We start from the raw sequence: 25366 nt of genomic DNA, 5'->3' as shown, positions 1-25366 counted from the left end.
GATTTGAGACAACACTACCCTGTCGAAACCCACGTTCTACACAAGTTAGTGCACCAACATATAAGTGTACGAAATGTAAATGCACTAACTGAAGTATGCGATATAAGACGCAGCCCTTTGTTCTCATCGCTTGCACTTCAACTAGCCACGTTTCCAACAGCAACATTGTCACACCAAAAGTGCAAAAAATGTAATGGACGAGGATACATTTCACATGGTTTTGGCTGTTATTTAGCCACATTAATTTAAGCCAGAGTATAAAGCGGAAGAAATGCAGCAAAGACAAGCATAAGCCGTGGGTGCATTAGCCGTGCAAGAGTAACTGAGCTGCCGACTTGGACAGAAGTTTGCTGGAAACCTTCCTCAGGATACTGAGGATAGACTGGGAAAGAATTTCTCAACACGTTGTGATGTGTGTTTACAATAACTGCTGAGGCTAATGTCTATGATCGGTTCTTGTAGCTTCCTGATGAATAATCAACTTCTTTACTGATATTTTTGAATGGGTGCCGCGAGGGGAGACTCAGCAAAGGAAAATAAAAGATTAAAGGTCAGGTATCAGAAGCTCGCATGCAATCCATCCTGGTAAATGCAAGCACTGCTAACACAGCTCTTCTGGCAGAAAAACGCCGACAGATTCTGCTTTCTTAGTCAAATTGGCAGCACTAGGGAATTTATTGCTTCAGTTGACAACATTTACCATCAACACTGAGTGGCAGTCCAAATAAAAATTGCAAGCTTTTTAAATCTCTTAAAATTAACTCTGAGTAAAACAAAACAAAAAAAACACGAGATTGAAGAGCAAGAATAAAAGTTGTAGGGTCCTTCACTGCAGTCTCATTTTAGCCAACAAAAAAGAGAAAAGTACAACTTAAGCTGCACTCAGCAAAGCGGAGATCTAGTGTTTTGGTGCCAACTTGCTTCATAGTGGCTGCAATCATTGTCCTTTAGGACAGAGGCACTGGGCATATCCTCCTGGTAATTATGTCTTAAGAGGCTGGGAAGAGACTCAATTTGGCAGGGCAGAGGGACATGGGTTGCAATGCAGAAGAGCCACGCTGAGAGAAACGAGTAGCCTAAACGTGAGGAAAGATTACTTTCACTGTGATGAATACACAATGTTACTAAAAAAAAAACCTGTCTCGTGAGACTGGACTTTGTTCTACAGTACATTTACCTAAAACTATCCATTAATGCTGCCGTTTTCCTCTCGATAATCAGATTTTACTTACCCCAGTCCCGGGCTCTCCAGATGGTCCTGGGTTTCCGGCCTCTCCTTGCTCACCCTGCGGTTAGACAAATGTCAGTGTCTGGACAGATAAACCTTCAACATGACACATTAAGTTTCCAAATACAGAAAAAAAAAAACGGTTCATCTAGTACAAAATATCTTTCACAGAATAATAATGTCAATATTAACAACATCTCTTGTTAGGGTCTTAAAAACTACTGCATTCCACGTGTTTGTAGCCCTTCGTGTTTCATATTCCAGGGTCATTTTCACAGCCGTGGTGCAGCATTAAGTATTTATAAGGCAGTCGTCTGCCAAATGGCAGTAAAATGGACGAATCTTGTTGGAAGTGTTGTAAAACGGACATTACTAGTGTCAAAGCACTAACTCAGACAAAAAGGCTGAGCATATGAAATGAGTGGACTGTACGTGATGACAAAAGGGGAGCAGCTGGGTGGGCTGAAAGATGTGAGGGACCAATGTGTCAGAGCCAATGCCCAACATCATACCAGGCATGCAGAGCACTAAAGGGGTGCCATGTTCTGACTCTCACCTTCTCGCCCACGGATCCCATCGGGCCCACACCACCTGGAGGACCTTGTGGACCCTGCAGCAGGACATAAAACAAGAGATGAGTCATGATGCATCAAGTGATGATATTCAGGCCTAAAACCACTAAAGATGTAGCTAACATTATGACACAGGCTTAAATGGAGCAGATTCTTTTGAGATAAACAGGATGCAAATTTGATTTATAATTATGCCTGGCCCTGGAGCTGCACGTCTCTGGTCTGCGATTACTGGCCCCATGTCTATGCTGTTCTTTTCTCACTCTGCTCTCCCTTCACCACAACCAGTGTGAGCCTGGTGCTTCTTTCCCTCTGTCAGAGGTTTTTATCCCTTAAAAGGGAGTTTATTCCTCCCAGTTGCTTATGTAGGAATTGTATAATTGCTGGGTTCCTCTGTATAATGTTGTTAAGTTCTGTTGTAAGGACTTTACTGTGTTAAGTGCCCTGAAATAACCTATGGCGTTGTGTGAATTGAATTGAATTGTTAACAAGTAGCCATACTTACATCAGCTCCACTTGGACCCTGAGGACCTCTAGGACCAGGGGGACCAGGAGGGCCCTGCATAAAAGAGTTACAGTGTTGAAGAAGCGTATTAAACTACTATAAAAGTACTTACAAAAAGCAGGTGTCTCCTCTTACCATTGGTCCGACATCACCGTTCTCCCCCTTTTCACCTGGAGGTCCAGGAAGCCCCTGTGGACAAATCACATTAATCATATTATCAGAAAAGAAATAAATTATGTTACAAGCACAAAGTACTGCCGCATGACTAAGTGCTATTAATGATTTCAATTTGTTTGTGCTGTTAATTGCATTCACATCCAATGATGCTGCTTGAGATTTAATCTGAGATTTGACTCGATTGCTGGAAGTCCGTCACTAAAATATGAAATGTACCTGTGAGCCATAACGTGCATGAATGAGTCACTCCAATCCACGTTTTAACTGCTGTCTAATCCTATTATCTATTCCCTGAAATATTCAAAGAGTATGTGCAGAGCAAGGTCAAGAAAAGCCTACAGCATTAAGAGGAAATACTTTCTGTAATATCTGCTGCTAATGAAGAACTTTACACTTGTGGTGTGAGCACAACAAAGGGGGCGGGGTTCCCAGTTCTGTCCCCAGGTCTGCAAACATGAAGGTCAATACTCATCTTCTATTTGCTGTCCTTTTTTTGCAGTCAGTGACTTGTACATTCTCACTCGAAGGTCCCAGCAGAGCTCCAGCTCCCTCATGCATGATAAACGAGCCGCGTGGTCAAGACCTCATATGTGTGTTTGATCCCTGACATTTCTACCGGTAATTGCCATGATTAAATCGCTGTAGCTTGCTTTGCTTTCTGTGTGTGTGTGTGTGTGTGTGTGTGTGTGTGTGTGTGTGTGTGTGTGTGTGTGTGTGTGTGTGTGTGTGTGTGTGTGTGTGTGTGTGTGTGTGTGTGTGTGTGTGTGTGTGTGTGTGTGTTTCTGTTCTTCATTCTGAGGAAGTTTGTCATCAGTGGAGGGTGTAAGGTTGCACAGGATCGAAAAGATCGGAGAATTCATTCTTCTACACATGTTCACAGTGACCTTAAATACACATAATCCCGACACCAAGGAGAGGAAAAAAAAAAAAGTCTCTGCTGACTGTTCTAAGTTTGTGTATGTGTGCATTGCGCTACATCTAAGCATGTGTGTGTTCATTCCCCTGTTTGCAAGTATTTCCACCGTGTGCTGTGAAGTGTGTGCGACTGCATATTGCTTCCTCCCTGTGCCGAGAAATATCATCCGTGCGAAAGGCCTCCTCCGGTCTGATATCGTTAGCGGTCCTTCTAATCATGCGGCACAGTAAATGTGCTCAACGATGGAACAGACTATTGGATCAGGTCAGTCCAAGCAATTAATGGAACCGCGATGGGAAGTGAATTACTCCCAATTAAAAGCCCATTGAATCTGATCCTGTGGAGACGGGACAGCACCTTTGGAATGATGAGCAGCAGTCTGTGTAATTTCATCGAGACAATGACCCCAGTCTCTGCTGCAAACTCCTAACGTGTTCAGCTTAAGGAGTTGATTACTACTAAACAGATAATTACATACAAATGGGTTACTACTGAGGTAGAGGTCCCATCTCGTTATATTATTATCACGGTGCGGAAAAACATCATTAAGGCTAGTTGTAGTGCCGTTTAGCTTATGCGTGCATTTTGTTTATCGGGCTGATCTGCTTTTTAAATGACCCTAATATTTCCAGTCTGACTCTAACTATGTCCTTGGAAGAGTAGCAGTCATCTATGAATAAAACATAAAATGTTGCATATCAAGAAGAAAAATGGAGCAGTGGTGATAATGCCTTCTGCATTGAACACCCTGACGGGCCTTATGCGAGTTCGGTGTGAGGGCTGAGGTGGTGTACAGCCAACCCTGGGTGCTGATGAAAGGAGGTGAGAGGTGCAATCATTGCAGGTCAAAGCCGGGTCACGATACGCTGCATCACATATCCAATTAAAGTGCATAGGCACCTGTGTGAGTGCGGGTTTGTGTGTGAGGCGAAGGTCACGGTGGAGCTGTGTACAGTTTAGAGAGTTAATTGAGTGAATCTGACTAACGTGTCATCACTAGAGACCGCTGCTACAGACAGGAAGAGAGAGTACAGAAACTATATTTAAGTTCACATCGTTGCAGGCATCTGGTCCATATAGACAAACAGATGTGGTATAAAATAAATTATGATAGTTGATGTGTATGTATGAAGAGATATTAGACAATAAATTACAATAAGTTACACCTACTCTACAGGTTTAAAAATAATTAATACAGGATAAACTCCAATTATGCTTCTGTTCAGTTCATTCCCTCCTCTGGGGATGCTAAATCAGCTCTATCCTCCCTAGCAACAGGTGATTATTGAATATGGTCTTGCAAACACTGAGCTAATTGACCCTAGAGACACCAGATATGGTCCACAGCACGGCGACAAGACAGAACAGAGGAATACAAAATGAATTTGAAGTGATGACCTGGAGTCAGAATTCTACTGTGTGCTGTTTCAAGTTATTCCTCATCTCAAGAGTTAATCTCTGCAGATATACAACTGAATATGTTTATACTCCAACAACGCTCCTCATCCTGTACCACAGCTACAAAACCCAGGAGGAAGAAGAAACACTATCACCTGACAATTGAGACTGTCAAGGTGTAATTCTAAAGGACGCGTTACACAAATGAAACTGCATCATAAACAAGATGCATTAACAAACTTTGAGGACTAAAAGTTGTAGAAAAAGTCTTCAAAAATGTGTTTGAGACTAAATGAGTCAGTTGCAGAGTGGAGAGCAGCACGAAGCTGAGTCTGGTGAACGTAAAGCCCAGCTGGTGTTTATTGGGAGTAGAAGCCTTGAGGAGGCTTCTTCACTGTAAATATGTCTTTACACAATGTATCTTAAATGTTCATCTGAAGATGTCAAAATAGTTTACAACATTAAATTCATAATGTCTTCATGTAGCCATAACAACAACAAAAATACATGGAACAATGTCTCTATAATGGCTGTTAATATTTGTAATCATCGCTGGTTATGGTACAAACCTGCAGGCCGATAGGTCCAGGGGGTCCCGGGAAACCTCTGGAGCCTTCATCTCCCTTCTGTCCAAACATACCCTGCTGACCTCTGGGACCAGGCTCTCCATCAGCTCCCTGGGAACCAATACACACACATTTTCTTTGTGACCTCCTGCTCAGGCTGAACATCTTCCTTGCCTGCATGGTCAACACTGTCAGAGCATTCATACAATTTGACAAGTCCAACATGAACTGCAGTGCGTACATGATGAGCATTGCAATTTTTACATAAATATGTGTAAAACTTGCTGATTCAAAGCAAAGGAGATGCAGCATTCCACAACTCTGAGCTTATAGAAATAAGAGACAAAACACTTTATCGCTTGGCCAATTTTATCAGCCGATATTGGCCCATTACAGATTATCGGTATCAGCGTATAAACTGACCAATATGAAAACTGTTTTTTTTACAGAATATAATGCAGACAAAGATGCTTGGGGTAAATTAGAAACGGTTCTATTTGTGTGATTTAGAATTTTTAGTTGTTTATAATTATTACATTCCCAGAGAATTACACTGTTTAAATGCAACAATGTCATTTTGGACAATAAAGTTCACTGTAAAATGTCCTGCTTGTATTATATATCTTTGTGTTTGATGACCACATTTTGGTCACTATTTGAATTCTGGAATTTTCATAGTTACCTCAAAAATCCAGCATTGGTCGCATTCAAATATAAATAACACATTCATGGTCTATTACAATACTTACAGCAGGACCTGGGGCACCAATGGGACCTTGGAGACCAGCTGGGCCAGGAGGACCCTGAAAACAAACAAAAGACGTTGTTACAAAAGTGCATGTTCCACAATGTTCAAATCAATATCAAGACACTTGTATATTACTTGATGAATTTAGGTTTACCATTCTTATTGCGACCCTTTATACAAAAATATATAACATGTGAATAGATGTAAATGCACATGCTTTTTTTTTTTTTACCCACCTGCTCTCCCTTGTCAGCTTTGCTTCCTTTCTGACCGGGCTCTCCGACCTCTCCCTGGGAAACAGAAACACACACACATAGTCAGCGTCTCAGATCAGCTTTACTTCTTCAATAAATGTCAAAATAATCATTGAAAACTATCAACTTCACACAAACAACCATCATCCGCAGCTATAACCTTGTATGGATGTCCTAATAGGGACATTTTTTACCGTGTAATTTGTGGCACTGCACATATGGCGTATGTTTGGCAGCTCAATAGAAGGCTGGATAGTAAATGAGCAACAATATTTCACCTTTCCTACTCCTCTAATTATGTCTCCTGACATATTTGATTATGAAGATGGATAGACAACTCTAATTAAAAGAAAGATATACAATTTTGATGCAGATGGTGAGAGTGTAAACAAGATTGTTCCAAATGTATCCCAGTATAAGACTAAAGATGGATTTATGCAACAGGATGAGATGAGTTGTGGTGAGTGTGGTTGACTGACCTTGTCACCGTCCTCACCGGGTGGGCCCTGGGGTCCGGCAGGCCCGGGCAGACCGACAGGACCCTGGACACCGTCACGACCAGCTGGACCTTGAGGCCCTTTCTCACCCTAGAAGAACAAAGACAATAGTTTTAATTTTATTTTGAAAACCCAGAGGGGCAAAGGAAGGACAAGAAAAGAAAAGAGAAAAAAAACACTTACAGGGGCTCCTTTCTCTCCAGCAGGACCCGGGGGACCCTGAGGGCCGGGTCTACCGGACAGGCCGATTGGACCAGCAGAACCAGCAGGACCTCTCTCACCAGGAGAACCCTGGAAGCAGCATCAAAAGCAACATAAAAGCATTTCAGAGTTTTGTGAGCCTGCCCATAAATATAACCTGCATATGCTGAACAACAAACATTGGCATTAAGACATTGATAAAGTAAGACCCGACTACTGCTAATGAATAAGTACACACATCCACAGCCACACACACAAACCTCCTTTTTAATAAGAAAACAGAGTAACAGGTGGCTTTTAAGTTCTAATAAAGCACCACCGCTCCTTGAAAGCAGTCACATTATCTGCTGTCGAGGAGCCGACGTCCTGGTGCTTCTCTCAGCTCTTAGTGGCTCTATGCTGCTGCTGGAAATGCAGCTCTGAATGAAACAGACTGGTGTCGTGTATCAGATACACAAAATTCATAACAAATTATGCTGAATGACACACTGCGTTTCTTTTTGTTGTTGTTCTTTTTTTTTCTTCTTTTTTTTTTTTATCTCTGCTGCACTGAATCAACTCTCCTTTTACTTGCATGCACGTTCACTTTATGTTCCCGGGAATACACGGTGTGACCAAAAACTGTCGATATAGAACAAAAATCTATACTTCGTGTTGCATGGGTTTTATTCAATTAAGTCCTTGTGTAAAGGCTATAAAGTATCTTCTGGTATTTTTTTTTTTAATATATACACAACATCACTAGTCTTTAAAAGGTTTTTTAATTTTTAATGTCCCTGATAAATCGGCTGGGAGCTGTTCCACTCTGGTAAGAATCAACTCAAAATATAATATAATATAATGATCAACATAAAAAAGGCCTTAAACCTTAATGGAAACATATTCATAACCTATTTGATACTCTGCCGTGTTCAGCAAGTGGGACTCAGAATACAATGAATTTACATGAGGATAATTTTTACTATCTGTATTATTATATTGTTTTGTATTTCTTCATTTACAAGGACTATAATTACCGTGGTGAGGGCACCTTGCAGCTACATTATTCTCAACATGTTCAATCTAAACACGTACAAAATAAATGGAAACCTAACTTTTTACTTCAATGAAAATCCAATAATATTTACAACTTCAACGATGTATACTTGATGAACTATGAAGTGAATGGAGAGAATAATTGGGGCCTATTGAATTAGCTCTGTTGGACATAAAGATAAATCTTTTCCTAAAAGAAAAGAAAAGAAAAAAAAAATCCCTTTTTTTGATGATGTCATGATACACATACTCTACAGTCTCTGAGAAGAAAGTAGGAAGAACACAGCAGGCACTGATGGGAGATGTGTCGGAGCAGCGCCCTGGTTGGCGAGACAATGTGACTCACCATATGGCTGCTCTCCTGGCTGCTTGGTTTGGTTGCGTGCATGTTTGTTTATTTGTTTGTGTCTGTGTGCCAAGAGGCAATGGAGCCAAAAGCCTTGATACCCAGCTACTCTCGCGCATGATCAGATGAGAAACCTCTGTGCACAGCGAGATGAGATTTAATTTGCTGGCGCTTTCATTGGAAAAATAATAACTAAGTCACAAATGACATAACCATGATATGTACAATTTAACACATGTGCTTTGTTTACTCTGTGAAATTGACTTAATTTACTCTTTGATTTTCTTTCATGTCTGTCATTAATGTGACTGTGACTGCAGTTCAACAGTTCAGCTGTTTTGTGTCTGTGTCTCTAAGATGCATTGACATCAACAACCCTCTCTTCTGATTGGCTGACTCGTTTCTGAATGACACGCCCCCAGACCAGCCACAGGTTTTCTTTGGTCTTGTAGCCTGCTAGCTCTGCGATGGGAGGACTGATCTGTGTTTTCTTCCACATAAAAGGTTGGACAGTTGGCCATGCTGAGGGACAACACGCAACAGGAGCGTGAGTTTGTGACATCACAAACTTATGGAGGTCCAAACGACTTGTTCAAACGTCACATGTTGCTAAATACTGGCTGTGAGCACTTCTGCCTTTGACATTGTCACAGGATTTATGTGACAACTAGACCTGATTTATACAAATACAACAAAAAAAAAGACAAACATCAACATTTTTACAATTACAGACCTTTACAGCTTTTCCTGTCCAAATGACATTAACTGCCGTCTGGTGTTCAGCATATGCAGGCCTCAATATAACATGAAATATACTGTACAAGCCTCCACACTAATCAATAACATGAATACAATATAAAATGATCCAATACGGAGAGTAAAGAAACAGGAATACTCACAACAGGACCAGGTGGACCTTGGGGTCCCTCTCCTCCCTTCAGACCTGCAGGGCCCTGAGGTAAACAAGGAAAAAAACACATGAGGACTTCATTGACAAAGCTGTTAAAGCCTTTGCAACTTTACATCAGCCGGTGAGCACGATTTACCACCCCGCATTTCAACACCAGCATCATGATATGCATATCCAGCCAAGTCTGTCCGCCTTCGTTTACTGGTTTGTCACTTCAGCCAGCCGCAGCGAAAACTGTGCTTTGAGTGCGTTTAACCTCACAGCACTTACTCCAAGAAATACAACCGCTATTGACATTTCATTAAGGTGGCCCACGATCACGCTGTAAATACACACTGTGGATGTGGATGTACACCGTTTTCGCCATCTTGTTCTGCCTTTGGAAGATCGTGAATTTTATTTTGCATCTGCATGGGTCTGCATGATATGTCGTCTACACGTGTGCTTTGTTGTACGTTTGTCAATGTCCAATGTGTGCAGCTCCCTAGTGTGCCACAAAAGAGCACACGGCAGTATGGGTAATGGCTTTCTGCTGGCTCCGGCTGTGTGCTGAAGTAAATTACAATGGCAGAAAACAATCAGCGGTGCTGCCGTCCCGCGGAGTCTCGCTGACCTTGACGACTGAGGAAGCACAACACTTCCTCTCCCTGCAGTGTATCCATTCCCCGCCACGCCAGTTTAATTGGCAGAACTTCTCACTTAATAATTTATTAAGTAAATAATGCATACTAAGACAAACAAACAAGTTTGCTGACCCCTGAAAAAATGCTGGCGCTAACATTTGACAAACAATTCAAGTCCTTGAGTTAAACTACAAATAAATCCCGAACCAACAATTCCTAATTCGGTAATTGCGGCGCCATGATCCATGGCGAGGTTAAAACAGTGGTGTCAGTGGTGGCGGAGCGATTCAGAGGCACGCCTGTTCATTTGTAAGACGTCGCTTTGGATTTCCTCTGCACCCGATTGATCACCAGGAGTGAATTCCAGGGCTGGTGTCTCTAATGAAGTGACTAGCTCGAGATAGACGCCGGTTCATTTGTTATGTGGCGACGTTCTGTCACTTTCTACTAGCAAATAGGTGTAAAGGAAAACTATAATGAATCGGTGCAGGTGGAATGGAGCTCTTACCGTGGCACCAGGTAGACCTCGCTCTCCGGGGAAGCCGCGAAGGCCGGGGGGACCGTCTTTACCAGAGGATCCCTGAGGTCCAGGATCTCCCTATACAAACAATCAAATATGTTTACTTAGCGTTATCATTGTTCATTATGTTGCATTAATGCAAAATTGCAATTACAAAATTGTAATAATTACAAAAAACTAAAGATATTAATAAAAAACCAGACAACATCTCAGAGACAGTTTTCACCACAATATTTAAGTCTGGGAAACATCTGTCAGGGACAAATTAAGTCTGAGGATACCAAATTACAAATGATGAGAGACAAAAACAGAAAACAAACAAATCTGACAGTATTCATCAAAGACTGAAAATTAGAAGAGGTGCATTCATCCAGTCAGGTATAAGAGGGAGTTTGGATGAAGGAGAGAATTGATACACATCTAAACAAAAGACTAACTGAGCCTTGCCAGACAGTGAGAGAGAATGGGAAGCAATGCCAAAGTACAACAGGAAATTATTAGTTAAACAAGTGTTCAGTCTTTGACCCTTTTATAAGATATTGGTATACTAGATACTGGATTTTTACTGGAGCCAGACACCAAAACTAGGGAGAAAATAAATTCAGATACCGATATATCTGCCAATATTCTTTATATATACATTTATATTGTACGTACAGTCTATATAAAGAATTTTATTTTTGCAATGATCCCTCAAATACAACTGTGACAAGGATATGTCACTGTTTATAGAAATTCAAATCCTGAAAATATTGTTACATATACTGTCACTGTTAGAATTAAAAAAAGAGTTGCTTTACACAGAAAAGTATTTAGATTCTATCCTCATACTGTGTCTCTGTGCCCTTAGTCATTTACTGTGGCAGCAGTGTGGCTTTATAGTGAAACAGACTTGGTGTCAGTCAAATTCAGAGCTTGAAATGTACTACTTTAGATGTCTTTCTTATATTTATTTTTTTTATCTAAAATTGAGTCATACATATGCATAACTTCTAATGTAACTTCACTGCTTGTGAGGTGATGAATTAGTGCTGCTTTTGGTTTAGAGATGCAAAGCACAATCTCGTATTTGTATTCAGTCAAAGGCTTGTAAATCAGAACTTAGATGCTTGACAGCCGCCTCCACTGAGCCCTCTGGTGAAATGTGTACATGCAGATTCTGTGTTGTGGCGTTTACATGTTAAAATAAAGAACAACACTACTCTGCTTGCAGCTAAGAGAGAGAGAGGAGAGAGAGAGCGAGAAGAGAGAGAGAGAGAGAGAGAGAGCCCTGAATTCCTGGTGCATACAGATTGAAGAGCATCTGACAAGCAAGTATCATGATGCACTAATGGCTTTGCACATCCAACAGGAACAGAGGTGTACCTGCTTCAAAGCTGACAACCATCTTAATGGGCCATTAGTTGCAATTACTTTTCTCTGGCTTCATTAGCACTTTCAACACACGGTATATGGAAACCTCAACTCTAATCAAAATCAGTATCATATCATATAATCGGCCACAATATGAAACATGAAGATTTCTGACAGATTTTTTTGTTTGTTTGTTTGTTGTTGGTTAAATAACACAAATAAACAACAGACTGCTTAAAGGCTAAAAGCTCGAACTGTCAAAAATCCAGCATCACTGCACATAACAGCAAAAACATTTGGACACAGACTTCTTTTCGACTGCAATCAGCACCGAGAACACTTGATATAAATAGGTAGAATAAAATACAGGCAAGCAAAGCATTCTTCCTCTCAACCCTTCCCTCACCTCAGACACTTCACAAACTTTAAGAAGCTCTTTTGTATTCTATCTAGGAGAAAAGAATTGTACCAATAACTGCAGGGCTACCTCATTTCCTTCTGGGTAGATTTTTGAATACCGTGTTTCTAAAACAAGGACAAAAAAAAGCGGGGGGAAAAAAAAAAGGCCTCGTTCTCTGTTCTTTTTGCATTGGCAGACTGACTTTATCTGCAAACAGGGAGGCACAGAAGTGTGGGCTTGAGCGGTATAAGAGGATTTGGCTTGCGTTGCCAAGACCGGCACAAAGTGTCGCTGGCATACTGATGCGCAAGTCGTAGCGGAGCGGGGAGGGAAGCGAGGGGCTGCGAGTGGCAGACGGGGTTCAGAGTTAGCCGACGGACTTGATTAAACTGTCGGCTTGGGGGAAGACAGGGAGAAAATGAGAGGGGAAGACAAAGGGGGGTTTGAGGGAGTGGATGGGGAGCAGGGGATGCTGAGTGGTCCCGGGAATCAGTCAGGGTTGCTTCAGAGCGGGCCATACTTCTACAGAATGGCTGCTGTCTGCTGCTAATGGGCACTCAATTGCAGGCAGGGAGAGCCAGGGAAGGAACCAGACACTCCCCAAATCTCAGCTACTGTATCTTCAGCAGTCACTTTTCAGAATCTTATAGAGCACAAAGAGTAATGCTGGATTTTCTGGGGTGTATTTCTGAGTGACTTTCTTGTTATAGATTTAGATCTGCAATCCAGGGATCTACTGAGCTTTGCATGCCATCAAGCACAATAACAATGCAGCCTGCTCAATCTGCAAAAATTGTAACTGCATAAATTCAATTTGCAGCCCTCAGTTTTCCTTCCTGTCAACGTGCCTGTCATCCTCTCTTTAGTGTAACTAACACAATTTTAATACCGAACATGAGAAATATCGATCCCGCCTACTATATCCATCGAATAAGAGAAGGAAAGCTAATCTGCATGGATTTGAGAGGAATAATTATTGTGAGTAGCTACTTTCCTTCCCTGCAGTGCAGTATACTGGACACATACCTTAGCTCCTTCTTTGCCAGCAGCACCTGGAAGACCCTGCTCTCCGGGTGGGCCTGGAGGTCCGGGGTGGCCTCTCTCACCAACGGGTCCAGTCTCTCCAGTGGGTCCCTATGATGTCATCACACATTTGAATATTATTTGCTGTTCAACATAGAGAAAGTAGAATGTGGCCGATTCATCAAGTCAATAACATTTTTTATCGTCATTAAAGAGTGTTTTAAATGATCTAAGCTTAGCTAGCTCGGAAGCTGCTATTAAATTAAAAGAGCTTTTATTGGGTGATCTTTTATATATGGTTCTATTCATGTCACCATATATTTTTACTTATGCTTTTTCTTTGCAGTGCTACTTTGTTTGTTGTCTTTTTGTTACTTTTTAATTGTGCAGCACTGTCTAACCTTGTCAAAAAGATGCTTCATAAATAGAGATCATTAGTATTAGTTTATTTACATACTTTACACCTATACTTCAGGGATCTCGAGTCACTGAGTGTCTAACAGTCTAAGATTGCGGATGTTGTATGCTGAACATATTGTTAAGTTTCTTTAAGAAAACGTGCGATATCGAGTTATATAAATAAAACTGACTGACTACAGTTGTATTTTAGTTGTTTAAAGTTATTTATTTTTCCAATAAGATACTTAATTATCTAGAATTTTGGTCCACAATACGGGTAATGCATTGCTAACTTCAGATCTACATGTATTAATGATGATTATCTGTCAGATGGCAAAGGTTCCTACTGCTGGTTGCAATTCTCTTACCTGGGGCCCAACAACACCTCCCGGGCCTGGTGGACCAGTTTTTCCTTGGAAACCCTGAAATCAGATTAAAAAGAATTGTTTGAACAGTTCGCAACAATGCAAACACACAAGTCATCACAGTTATATCACTCAGGCTTTTGAGAAGTGTTTTAGGTTTTGACACCGCAAAGATGTCTGGATGAAACCAAACCAGGATCAGGACATCCTGATACTGAAATATATCCTCGAATGGATCATTTGCACTCTACATTCATAACTACAAGGATGTGTGTGGCAAAATTAACAAAATTACTAACTTGTTTACATAAGAGTGTAAATTATAACATTACTTGTTGTTTTTGATGTGCATTGTAGTTGCTGCACCGCTCTTTGAAAAGTGCATTGCTCTTATCTCCAGCATGGAATATATTATGTTAGTGCAGCACCTCACTCTATACGAAGAATTTGGAAAAAATATTTTAATGAACTTTAGATTTTTTTTTTTTTTTTACTCATACTAATACATCACTAGAAATGTACATTTCTGCAGTAGGTACTGTGCAAAGAAATATCACATGACCTGTGAAGTTGACTGCTGTTATTAAGGTTTACGCAGCACTAAGGGATGCAAAGAAGACGAAGGACATTTGACATGTCACTGACAGCGACATGAATAACTCTTTATTTACAGTTTTCAGAGGATTTAAATATTCATTAAGCTGGAATTTTTAAAAACTAATATTGTTGTGTGAAACGGCTGCTTAAGATGACAAACTGCTAATAATTTTGACTCTCCAAACTGATTTTAGATTAAACTTTTAAATTATTGGTTAATTTCTGCCTTACAAAGAAGAAATGTCTGGTTTAGAAAGTTTACAAAGAATCCTTATTAAATTGGATGCAGTTGTTTCCATCGAACAAAGTCTGACTGTCTCTACCTGCCAAGCAGCGAATAATAAAGACCCAAAGCACACACGAGATGAGTTAAGAAAGGCGAAGCATCTAACAGCGAAAAACCATGATGTTGATTCGCCAAAACACCACTGAATATCAGACTTACTGCAGTTTGACAACAACAAAGACGATTCCGTTGAAGTGATAATGTTGCTGAAGGTGTAACTAAGCATCCACTAGTGGTGGTTAGCGTAACTGCTCCAAAACTAGTCTTTGCTAAGTTATAGTGAGCACACAATGTTCTCTGGGGAAACACAGACCACTTAGTTGGAGTAAAGCTGTTGCATTAAGTTTACATTAGCTGTGTGAGGCTGATTTGCATCGCAGTACTCCTTATGGACACGCTTGAGCAGATTTAAACAGATAAACAGGACAAGCCATCCAAAAATCCCCATCATTGACTCGAACAGAGCTGCAAAAATCAGATGAACGTCTGTCTTCTGTGAGTGGAACAATCCAATCTGCATTGGCTTGAGTGCACTACAGTATATTCCTCAAACATATTAACCCAGCACTGATGCTTAAAGGTTGGATATTAAGTGACATAAAGCGCAGATGTGTGAGGACAAGGAAAGACTCGTGACATTAACACAGATTTCATAATCTACTGGAGACATACAGGTGTATTTCCAGACATCCTGCCTTAAAACAAGATGACGTGAGTGAACGCTGTAAAACTCTTTTAAGTTGAGTTACTGAGAGTGATTGCATTAAAGAAAACATGTCCGACCGCAGGAACAGACTGCTGAGGGGGCACGATGACTTTTCCCTTTCGATTTGATCTTTGACTCCTTCACTCATCAAACTCTATCCATAACCAATTTTCACTCGGGTATTACAATCATTACTCATTTGATTTGTAACTTATTATCCAACAATCTTACAAAGTTTCAAATCCAAGCTCTTGGAAAGCCGAACCTGGCTGACTTGTGACTCCAGGGTTATTGATCACTATAGGTTGTGATTGATGGTGATGTATTATTTAACCGGAGTCCTCGGGCCATGCTGTTGCAGTATCGGAGACACCGGCTCAAATCTTTATTTGCACTTCCTCAAATGCAACTTGTGTTGCCAGGGCAGGGCGCCTGCGAGCATCTTTATTGCTGTGATCCATTCTCATATTGGATGCTTGTGGAGCCTGTTCATCAGCGCATAAATCTGTGGCCATAAACACCTTAATGAAGACTCTATCGTGTCGCTCGAGTCGCCGCGTGTATTACGTTATCTATAGGAACGAGGCAAGCGGAAAAGGGAAGCTTTAATGACAGAGGCGAAGATCTGTCACGCTTTTAGTAGAATTTATTGCCCTCTGAGCCTTGTCAAAGCAAGGCGCAGCGATGCATACCAACTACAGAGGAATCGAAGTCGAGAGCCGGCGAATGCAACTCGGTGTGATTGAATCAAACTTGTTTTTTTTTTTTGGCTTGTTGTGAGGTAAATCTGATATCCCATCAGGTGCTCCATCTGTGTATCGGTGCCTCTTCGGTTCAGATTTAGCAAAGCAATTTCTCATTAAGCTTAAATGCATTTTGAAAAAAATAATACATGGATTACTGCTGCAACTAATTATATGTTGGCTAGTTCAGCTATATTATTATAGATGAGGCAGTGCTACACACTCGCTCCTTATTGGAACTGGACGGTTTAAATTTAGCATCTTTTCCAGAGACATTTGCAAATATCAGTAACCATCAGAAATGCAGCTCACCAGTGTGCACCTTTATCATTTGGATTCACACAGACACAATGCAAGGTGTGTGTGTGTGTGTGTGTGGGGGGGGGGGGGTGACAAGCTGTCGACTCAGAAAATGTTCCAAACAGCTTTGTCTTTGAAGAGTTTTGCTTTCCGAGGCAGACATGCCCACCCCTTTGGCGTCCCACTGAGATGTTGCATCACCGATTGTTATCCCCGGCATACAAGGGCAATAGAGATAAGATGTGGAGGGGGAGGTGTGTGTGTGTGGAGGGCATTCAATTGAAGTGCAGCTGTCTGATTGGAGAGGATCAGATCTACCCTGCAACCAAGAGGCAATTTGAAGATTGAGAGCCAAACAGGCCTCACAGGCAACTTTAACCTAAATGGCAGTGAATATACAGACTGAAGCATCAACATGCAGTTCTAGTGGAATTAAAACAAGAATGGACTGTTTGGATTCAGAAAAACTGAAGAAGTTAAGATGTGCCACAAGTTATATTGAGTATCCAGCTCGACGTGAGGTCGTATGGTCCTGCAGTAAGTCAGAGGCTGAGCCCGAGCAGAGCTACACAGGTGACGGGAAGCTCAAACAGCACACTGCATATTCAGGACTCACCGTCTCTCCACGCTGGCCGGGGTGTCCGGGCAGCCCGTCCTTTCCAGGTGGTCCCTGTTGGGTAGAAATGAAGATACAACACTCATTTAATAACATTTCATATTTTCACGTTCGCACCTATAGTGAATAATGGCACCACATGTTTTTCTATTCTAGTGCTGTGGATTTGTTTGTAACACTAATGAAAAAATAATAGGTTGCGTTTTTTTGTGGGGTTTTTGTGGGGAAAGGAACAACATGACTGGCTGAGGTTTGAGAGCCGGCTATGACTCTAACTGGAATCAATAGGTGGAAATTACCACTCGTCTCCAGCCTAGACTGGGGAGTGAGAAAATGGGTTCTGTTTCGATAATAGTTAGACTAATGATCTCTGTACAGAATTAGGAATATTGCAATGTATTACTGCCCCCCACCTGAATTCCTCAAATTGAATCAATTGTGACTTATAATGTTTGCAAACCAGGGTAATTTGCTATTGAGACGGTATGAAGAGGAAAGAAGATACGAGTTTAGACACAGAACTGTGGGAAACCCTGAAGACTGAGTGCGGATGGTTGTACACTGAGCTGTCGAGTGCGTATAGTGTCTCCAGGAAGGAGGAATACTTACAGGGGGTCCCTTTGGCCCGGGGAAGCCTACTGGTCCCTGTGGTCCTTGAGGTCCCTGCAATTAACAAACATGATTAGAGATCGACAAAGAATGACATTATGATATAGCTTAGTGCATTATGGAAAAATGAAAAAAACAACAACAAAAAAAAAAAAGTTAGAAGTTTAAAAGCTGGAAGAATGCCATGTGTGTGTTATGGCAAATTTTAAAGAGGCTTACGCCAATTAAAGGTATTCAATCAAAAAACTGATCTAAAATTATAGCCACGATACAAGTGAGTATTAGTAAAAGTTGTGTTCTTAAATTTGTTAGATTTTGAAATTATAAACCCTAGATGTGACTATTTTAATGAGGCTTGATTACTAAGTGACTGTATCTGATGTGGAAAGTAACAGGCGGCTTTACAGAGTTCTGTCACACTCCTACAGCTTCATATTCTGATGAACATGAATTAATCATGCTTCGTCAGAGTTGTAGTGAAGATCATTTCTCCCCTCCTTCTGTTGGCTAAATGCTAATGAAAACTTACTGCAGCTGCTTAATAGTTGAAGTCTTTCTGCTTTCATGACTTATTTGGACTTCACTCGGTTCATGCGAATGTTTCCAAATTCTTTGTTACACAGCAGAATCAAACTGCAGTAAAACACCACTGGAAATCTAACTAGACGTAATGAAATGTTATTAAATAAGGTGTCACTGCTGGAAGACTTGTATTGAACAGCATCTGCACAGATTGTTAACTTTCCTGCAGAGTTAGCCACCAAAGGCTAAAAATCTAGATTTTAGACCATTTTCTTTTCTTTTCTTTGGGGTTTAGGTAGGTAGGTAGGTAGGTAGGTAGGTAGGTAGGTAGGTAGTTACTTTATTAATCCTCAAGGGGAAATTCTTTCACTACAGCAGCATTTATAGATACAGGAAAGCAGTAAAATAACAGACAATAAAATAGAATAAAATAAGATAGAATAATTAAATTAAATTAAAACTAACTAAACAATAGTGCAAATTCTTTTTTTTTTTTTTTATATTTAAACAAACAAGAAAAACAGACAACGGTGTTATTGTTGTGTGATGGATTTGACCAGAGGTGAGTTATTGTCCAGTCTTATTGCAGTAGGCAGGAATGATCTCCTGTATCTGTCCTTTAAAATGCTTGAAGGGAGAAATGGACTTAATCACAACACTAGGGACCAAAAGAGATGCTGCTGTTTGTTTGTGGGAAAAGGAACAAAGTATTGTACGTGACAGTTATTACAAGATGAACGCGTGTTGCCTGCCCGGTAAATATTAACTTAAGTTGGAGCAAGAAAATCTTCATAACACAATGACTCATTATACACTGATAAAATGGAATACGTAATCATACATTCGATGAAAAGCTTTTCTAGTAACTAAACATTTTTAGTGACTCATTGATTGAATGAATCTAACATTTCTTAATTATTTCTGGGTAACCTTGACTCATCTTCCTCTCTTTTTGGGAAAGTTCAGTAAGTAAAACATTGAAATATTGTTTAATGCGCTGTTAGATATCTTAATTAGAACAAAAGAAGCATAGTATGTATTTCTGTATTTCTTTTTTTTTGTGCTTATCTCATCGTAATGCTCACAGTCCTGAACAGTTTATCCAGTTTGACGAGACTTGAAGGTCAGTGTTGACTAATCTTTATATTACACACCTAAAATCAATTTACCCTTAGGTCTTAAAGTTTCCAATAATATATCTGAATGCAACATCATCATCACAGTGGAGGTGGATGACACTGAATTTTTTAATGCAAGAATATAAAGATATAAATATCTAGCCCTCGTTCGTATCAACATGTATAACAGACTCCGTGTGTTATGGACTTACTCTCTCACCAGGCGGGCCTGCAGGACCATCATTGCCTGCTGTGCCCTGCAACACACAGCAACAAATCATCATCAGTTATTGTTGAGCTGTGTTTTGACACTTTACATATTGTGTTTGGTAGGAACCTAGATGGGAGCAGTAGAAAGTGGAAATATACAGAAATCTGTCATGATTTCATTGGTCGAGTTTCATTTTACCATCAGTACAACGTTTCACTGATTGATAAAGTAAAACTACCCTGTAAAAAGTCTAAACTCCTGAGTTGTGATGGGGAAAGTGTTTTTACCTTGGGACCAGGTTTTCCTGTTGGACCTCTGGCGCCTCGACCCCCACGAGGACCCTGAAGATGGAAAAGAAAACTCAGAACCATGTAGCACAACTGTATGTTAAAGTTGAACCGATCTAATTTAAAGATGTCAAAGCCGATCAACATTGAGAATCAGAACACGACTGATGCCGGAGTTTTGGGGGCGACACAAATGCCGATATTAGGGAGTTAAAAAAATGTAACACATTTTTTGCAATGATGTAATTATCAAACACTTTTGACAGTTGTAACAAATACATGTAACGGAGGCAGGATATTTTACAGTTTATTGTCCAGATTGACATCAGTGCACTGAAATAGTAAACTTCAATGGGAATTTAATAACCACAAATAACTATGAATTTCTAATGTGCCCCAAGCATCTTTTTTGTATTACGTTCTATAAAAAAAAATAAAACTTCATATCGGCGAAAACTGGCAACGCCAATACGGATACATCTGTGATGGGCCAATATCAGGTCATATGATTGGCCGGCCAATATATAAGTCGGGCATTAGTTGTAATGGACATAATTTGTTTGGAGGTATGATTAAAATGATTTGAGCCTAATTAATTAATCCATGAATGATAGAAATCGTGAGTGCACCGTACGTACCGTTGGACCTCTTTGTCCTCTTGGACCGGGTTTACCAGCGATGCCCTGTTAGATAACCAAAAGCAAAACATTTCAGGCACCCAAACCGCAGTCATTTCCAACATTAATGCACCTCGGACATGTTTGACACGTGTCCTGCAGAACAGTTTGGTCCCTGTTCGAAACAAAAATAGCTCTGATCCCTTCAATTAAAATAAATAAATGAATTAGTAATAATTAAATACAATCTTCAATGATCGTCAAGAAACATTCTATTTCCATGAGTCTATTTATGACATCTTGGAAAACATTGACCTGTGACCTGTAACATGTGACCTTTGAACTATGTCCACTAGTTTGCTAGAAAACAACAGGTGTTATCACAATGAACCCCCAAAAGTACTGGAGTTGTGCAATTAAAGGTACATTATGCGTTTGTTAAAAGACAAAGAATTTGTTAAACAGTCACTTCCCACTGGCTGGCTGACCACAGCAGGAGAAACAGGCTGCCAACATATACAGTCAAAACTCTACAATAGCTGTAAAATAGTTCTCTAGCCGAAATGTGTTATGGAAAAAAAAAAGTGTTTTACTTTGGAAGGTAGACTTGGCATAAGTAGAGTAATATACTTTAGAGTGTCCATTAAATGATTCTGATGGATTTAAGAAAGGAAAGTTAATTTCTTTCAGCCATTTAAGACCATCTGAAAGTGATATTTTGATATTTATGTTAGTTTAATTGAGGTGAAGTCGGTTACTTAAATGTTTATCGTAAAACCTGGAGCTTAAACTGCATCTCAGCCTTTCTCTCAAGCCTCGAAGTGATGTGAGCGGCTCAGTGAAATCAGTTGTTTCCACATCTTTTGTTCTCTACCCGACATTGATCTCCCCCCCCCCCCCCCCCTCCCCCCCATCGATGCCTTTATAATAGCAATCAATTCCCTTTTGTGCTGGGATATGATGGCACAGTGATTTTTATACACAAACCACGTCAGCGAGTGTGTGTTTGTGTGTGTTTTCTTACCCTGGCTCCTTTCTCACCGTTGGCTCCAGCGAAGCCGGGGAAGCCGCTCGAGCCCTGTCAATAGGAGAGGGAGAAGTCACGGAGGGGGATGTCGGGTGCGTGGATCAGTGCATGCATGATAATAAAGGCTCATCCCGTATTTATCTGCTCTGCTGTGGAATGTCATCTTTAGTTAGCTTCACACATCATGGCCCTGATGTAAAATTCATTGAATGTAGCATGAGTTTAAAATATAAAACAGATCACTTCCGTGACCTCAATGCGATTGTTCCTTCCTGATTTGTTAATGTTGTTTTTCCTAAAAAAAAAAAAAAAAGGTTTCTACTCTAGCTGGACTGAATAACAATATTCAACGGGATAAACATGTCTTTGTGACAAACGTTGCTTTACTAAAGTGAAATTTGACATGAAAATAACAGACTAATCAAGCCTGTAGAAGAGAGGAAGTTTGTCGGCTATAATAACTTAAATAACTATGTGAGGAACACACACACACAAACACAAAGTGAGAATGATTTTACAACAAAACTCTGCACAAGACGCCTGTAAACACGAGACGAGGTGAAATGATTTATTTTCTTGCCTCAGACTCTGAGGACAGGAGATTAAAAAGCAGCTTACCTATTTCTGCAGAACCTCCCCGCGTGTTGCATTGGGGACATTTAATACAAATTAAATCAATGACAAACCTTCTGCCAAATGTAAGATGTCCACATATCACTACCACTCTGTTGTGTTCAAAATCTAATGAGGAATTGTCTAGGCAAAAAAGGAAAATCTCACACTTTAAAATTTTGAGATATTTCATTTAGGTGACTGAATCCTTTGTAACTGACACCTTCTGGGGGAGATGGAGCTTCACACAGTAACCTGCACCAGGTGGTCGATCTCAATCACACAGATGTCTTATTGTATATATTTGCTACCACTACAATCACATGTCTTCTGTCCAGGGCTTTTTCTGATTGGTCCAAAGTGTGCAGGCGGGGGAGAGAGATTCAGGGAAAACATCTTGGAAAGAAAGTTGCAACTAGAAGAGGCCTTTTTCAAACACCTTTTTAGGAAAAGGAGCCCACATTTCTACAGGTGTCTCCTTTGAAAGTGATCGTGGGCATACTGAATTTACAGAGCTGTCACTTTAAAAATATGTCTGTACAAAATGTATTGCAGAAATAATCTTCCCAATGAATGCAGGTGTCAGTTATCTCGTTATGACTGTCGCTCTGTACTGGAATCTAACTATATACAATTACAAAATATTGTTGTTTAAGTCCATTTCATCTCATGTATGGACATTTATACTTTTCCAGTGTACTCTCACAGCTGTGATAACTTCACACTTCTGATAACACAACAAACTGCTGCATATTCAGTCAGATATAACAAAATATATAACATCTCTTGTTGTGTTAAACTCACCTTAGGTCCTTGTCTTCCTGGATAACCCGGCAATCCGGGGACACCCAGTTTACCCTGAGAGACATTAACAGCACAAGTAAGCACAACAACACATTTTAATCACAATCAGGGTAAGGTTAAAAAAAAAAAAAAAAAAAAAAAGTCACATTACCTTTTCTCCAGCGGGACCAAGAGGACCTGATTCTCCGTTGGGGCCAGCTCTTCCTTTAGGACCCTCGGGACCGTCCTCTCCTCGAGACCCGAGCATGCCGAGCTCACCCTACACATACAGTATCACAATGGTTGTAATGGTCTCCATGTAAAGAATAAAGGTAGAGGCTGGATAGATGATGATGTTGTTATTTCACTCCTCACCCGGTCTCCTTTGATTCCCATGTCCCCCTTAAAACCTGGGAAACCATCCTCGCCCTACAAGAAGACAAAAAGATAGGAGCTTGGTTATTTCATGAGTTTATTCCTCACCAAAACATTTGAAATGAACTATTGTGTTAATTTCTCTGGGGAACTTATAAAGTTATTTTACTGAGCATGTTAAAAACCCAGCCGTCTTGGTTCACTGTGTGGACCACAGGACTGATGCTGCTATCTGCTGGTCAGATAGAGGAATAGCACACACAAGGAACTGTTGAACTGTTGTAAGACGGGCTGTGCTGCTGTCACACACACCTGTACCAGCTGGTTTTATTTGGAACTGTGGATTTACTGATTCAGATTCATTTGGCTTTTTCAAAAGAAAAGACATTGTATTTCGTATATCTAATACACCGAATCTAGATTTGGTAAAAAGACACCAAATATCAGTTTTGTGAAATTTTACAGCGACATAACTAAAAGAATCCTGAAGGACACTGTTCAGTTCAGCCAATTCTCTGCCTGTGTTCTTTAACACTTCGTCTTTCTCATCTGTCTCTCGTCCATGTTTTCAACCCCATCTGATGCATAATGCAGCACTGAGCATGGCTCAGCAACTCGCATCACCGAGACCACACACACACACACACACACACACACACACACACACACACACACACACACACACACACACACACACACACACACCTGCGCATCCTTTATTCATAACAAACCCATTCTCCTCAAGGTTTTGGCTTTTGAATTTTTTGCTATAAATAATTCAATAAAAAGTGATATGAATACCTGTCACTGAAGTGAGAACAACAGCCTTCAGTCACATAATAGATTTTATACAGCGGCCTATGTGCATTGATCTTAAATAAAAAACATGCATATTAAAAAGAAGAAGCTGAGTTTAAATTCTTCATGGTGACACACACTTGAACACTTCAAAAGTACTCCAGATTGATTGCAGTGTTCTTTGACACACAAAAAAAAGAAAGAAGCCGAGAGCGAGACAGCTTTACATTCAACAACAAGCTGAGGGTCACTTCAACAAAGTCTCTGTCTCCATTGAAGACAGTTATCGACAGACCTCTGTGTGGGACATTCGGGCAGCAACCGACGTCCACTGCAGCTCAAAAGAGTCAAAACAAAGTTGGCAATGCAGATAGACAGCCGTGGCTACGGACAGAATGTCTGTGACCTGAATATACTCACAGGCTTCTCCTCAAAACTTTATTTTACTGAATTCATCTTCATCACAAATTGAAGTTTCGATCAACATGCCGACTTAGACAGTATTCTCAATTAACAAACAGAAATAAACCTACTGAATTTATTCTGATTCATCTTGGAAAAGTATATATTAAATAGCAGTTTAGGCATAAAAATCATTCCTGCATTAGCACTATATGTGAAGTGAATGGTTTCCAGTGGCAGGTATCTTTGTTTTTGTTTAGTTTTTTTGTAATTACAACATACAATTTGTGAAAAGAATGTATTATTTTAAGAAGTGTGTACCTTCTCTCCCTTTGATCCCTTAAGGCCACGGACACCATCTGCACCCTATAGGACAGAAGCCAGAGATTCATTAGACTACTATACCATAATAAATAATAATAATAATAATAATAATAATAATAAAAGTGGTCAAATAAATCCATCCTTCATCAAATGATTAAAGAAAACCTACCTTGACACCACGAGGGCCAGGATAACCAATAGGACCCTGTGGACCTGATGGACCCTGGAGCAAACAAACAGTGTATGTTAACCCCGGCATAAATATATACAAATAAAAAGATTTAATGACACCTACCTGAGCTCCTTTCTCTCCAGCTGGACCCTCCTTTCCAGGATGACCCTGTAAAATAAGATGTCACAAAGTCATTAGAAGTGATGTTTAAGCAGCTTCACATAC

At 40.3% G+C, this 25366-nt stretch overlaps 1 protein-coding gene across 1 annotated transcript in view; it reads right to left on the bottom strand.

Annotated features, from left to right (window-relative positions):
- Positions 1 to 25366, bottom strand: part of col11a1a (collagen, type XI, alpha 1a) — an 82873-nt gene that overhangs the window by 17439 nt on the left and 40068 nt on the right. Inside the window, exons 26-50 of the mRNA XM_069697967.1 lie at positions 25265 to 25309; positions 25139 to 25192; positions 24967 to 25011; positions 23446 to 23499; positions 23243 to 23350; positions 23092 to 23145; positions 21673 to 21726; positions 20670 to 20714; positions 20032 to 20085; positions 19746 to 19790; positions 17894 to 17947; positions 17285 to 17338; positions 14040 to 14093; positions 13276 to 13383; positions 10485 to 10574; positions 9343 to 9396; positions 7045 to 7152; positions 6844 to 6951; positions 6347 to 6400; positions 6112 to 6165; positions 5366 to 5473; positions 2441 to 2494; positions 2306 to 2359; positions 1785 to 1838; positions 1233 to 1286 (exon numbers count right to left, since the gene is read on the bottom strand). Of these exons, the coding sequence (XP_069554068.1) occupies positions 1233 to 1286; positions 1785 to 1838; positions 2306 to 2359; positions 2441 to 2494; positions 5366 to 5473; positions 6112 to 6165; positions 6347 to 6400; positions 6844 to 6951; positions 7045 to 7152; positions 9343 to 9396; positions 10485 to 10574; positions 13276 to 13383; positions 14040 to 14093; positions 17285 to 17338; positions 17894 to 17947; positions 19746 to 19790; positions 20032 to 20085; positions 20670 to 20714; positions 21673 to 21726; positions 23092 to 23145; positions 23243 to 23350; positions 23446 to 23499; positions 24967 to 25011; positions 25139 to 25192; positions 25265 to 25309 (1620 nt within the window). The remainder of the gene's footprint in view (positions 1 to 1232; positions 1287 to 1784; positions 1839 to 2305; positions 2360 to 2440; positions 2495 to 5365; positions 5474 to 6111; positions 6166 to 6346; positions 6401 to 6843; positions 6952 to 7044; positions 7153 to 9342; positions 9397 to 10484; positions 10575 to 13275; positions 13384 to 14039; positions 14094 to 17284; positions 17339 to 17893; positions 17948 to 19745; positions 19791 to 20031; positions 20086 to 20669; positions 20715 to 21672; positions 21727 to 23091; positions 23146 to 23242; positions 23351 to 23445; positions 23500 to 24966; positions 25012 to 25138; positions 25193 to 25264; positions 25310 to 25366) is intronic.

The sequence above is a fragment of the Brachyistius frenatus genome, unplaced genomic scaffold (genome assembly GCF_029030835.1).
Source record: "Brachyistius frenatus isolate BFR_SWC_R1_liver_20210118 unplaced genomic scaffold, ASM2903083v1 Contig_25, whole genome shotgun sequence".
NCBI classification, from domain to species: Eukaryota; Metazoa; Chordata; class Actinopteri; family Embiotocidae; genus Brachyistius; species Brachyistius frenatus.
Note: the sequence above shows the minus strand (reverse complement) of the source record. Positions and strands in the feature narration are given on the sequence as shown.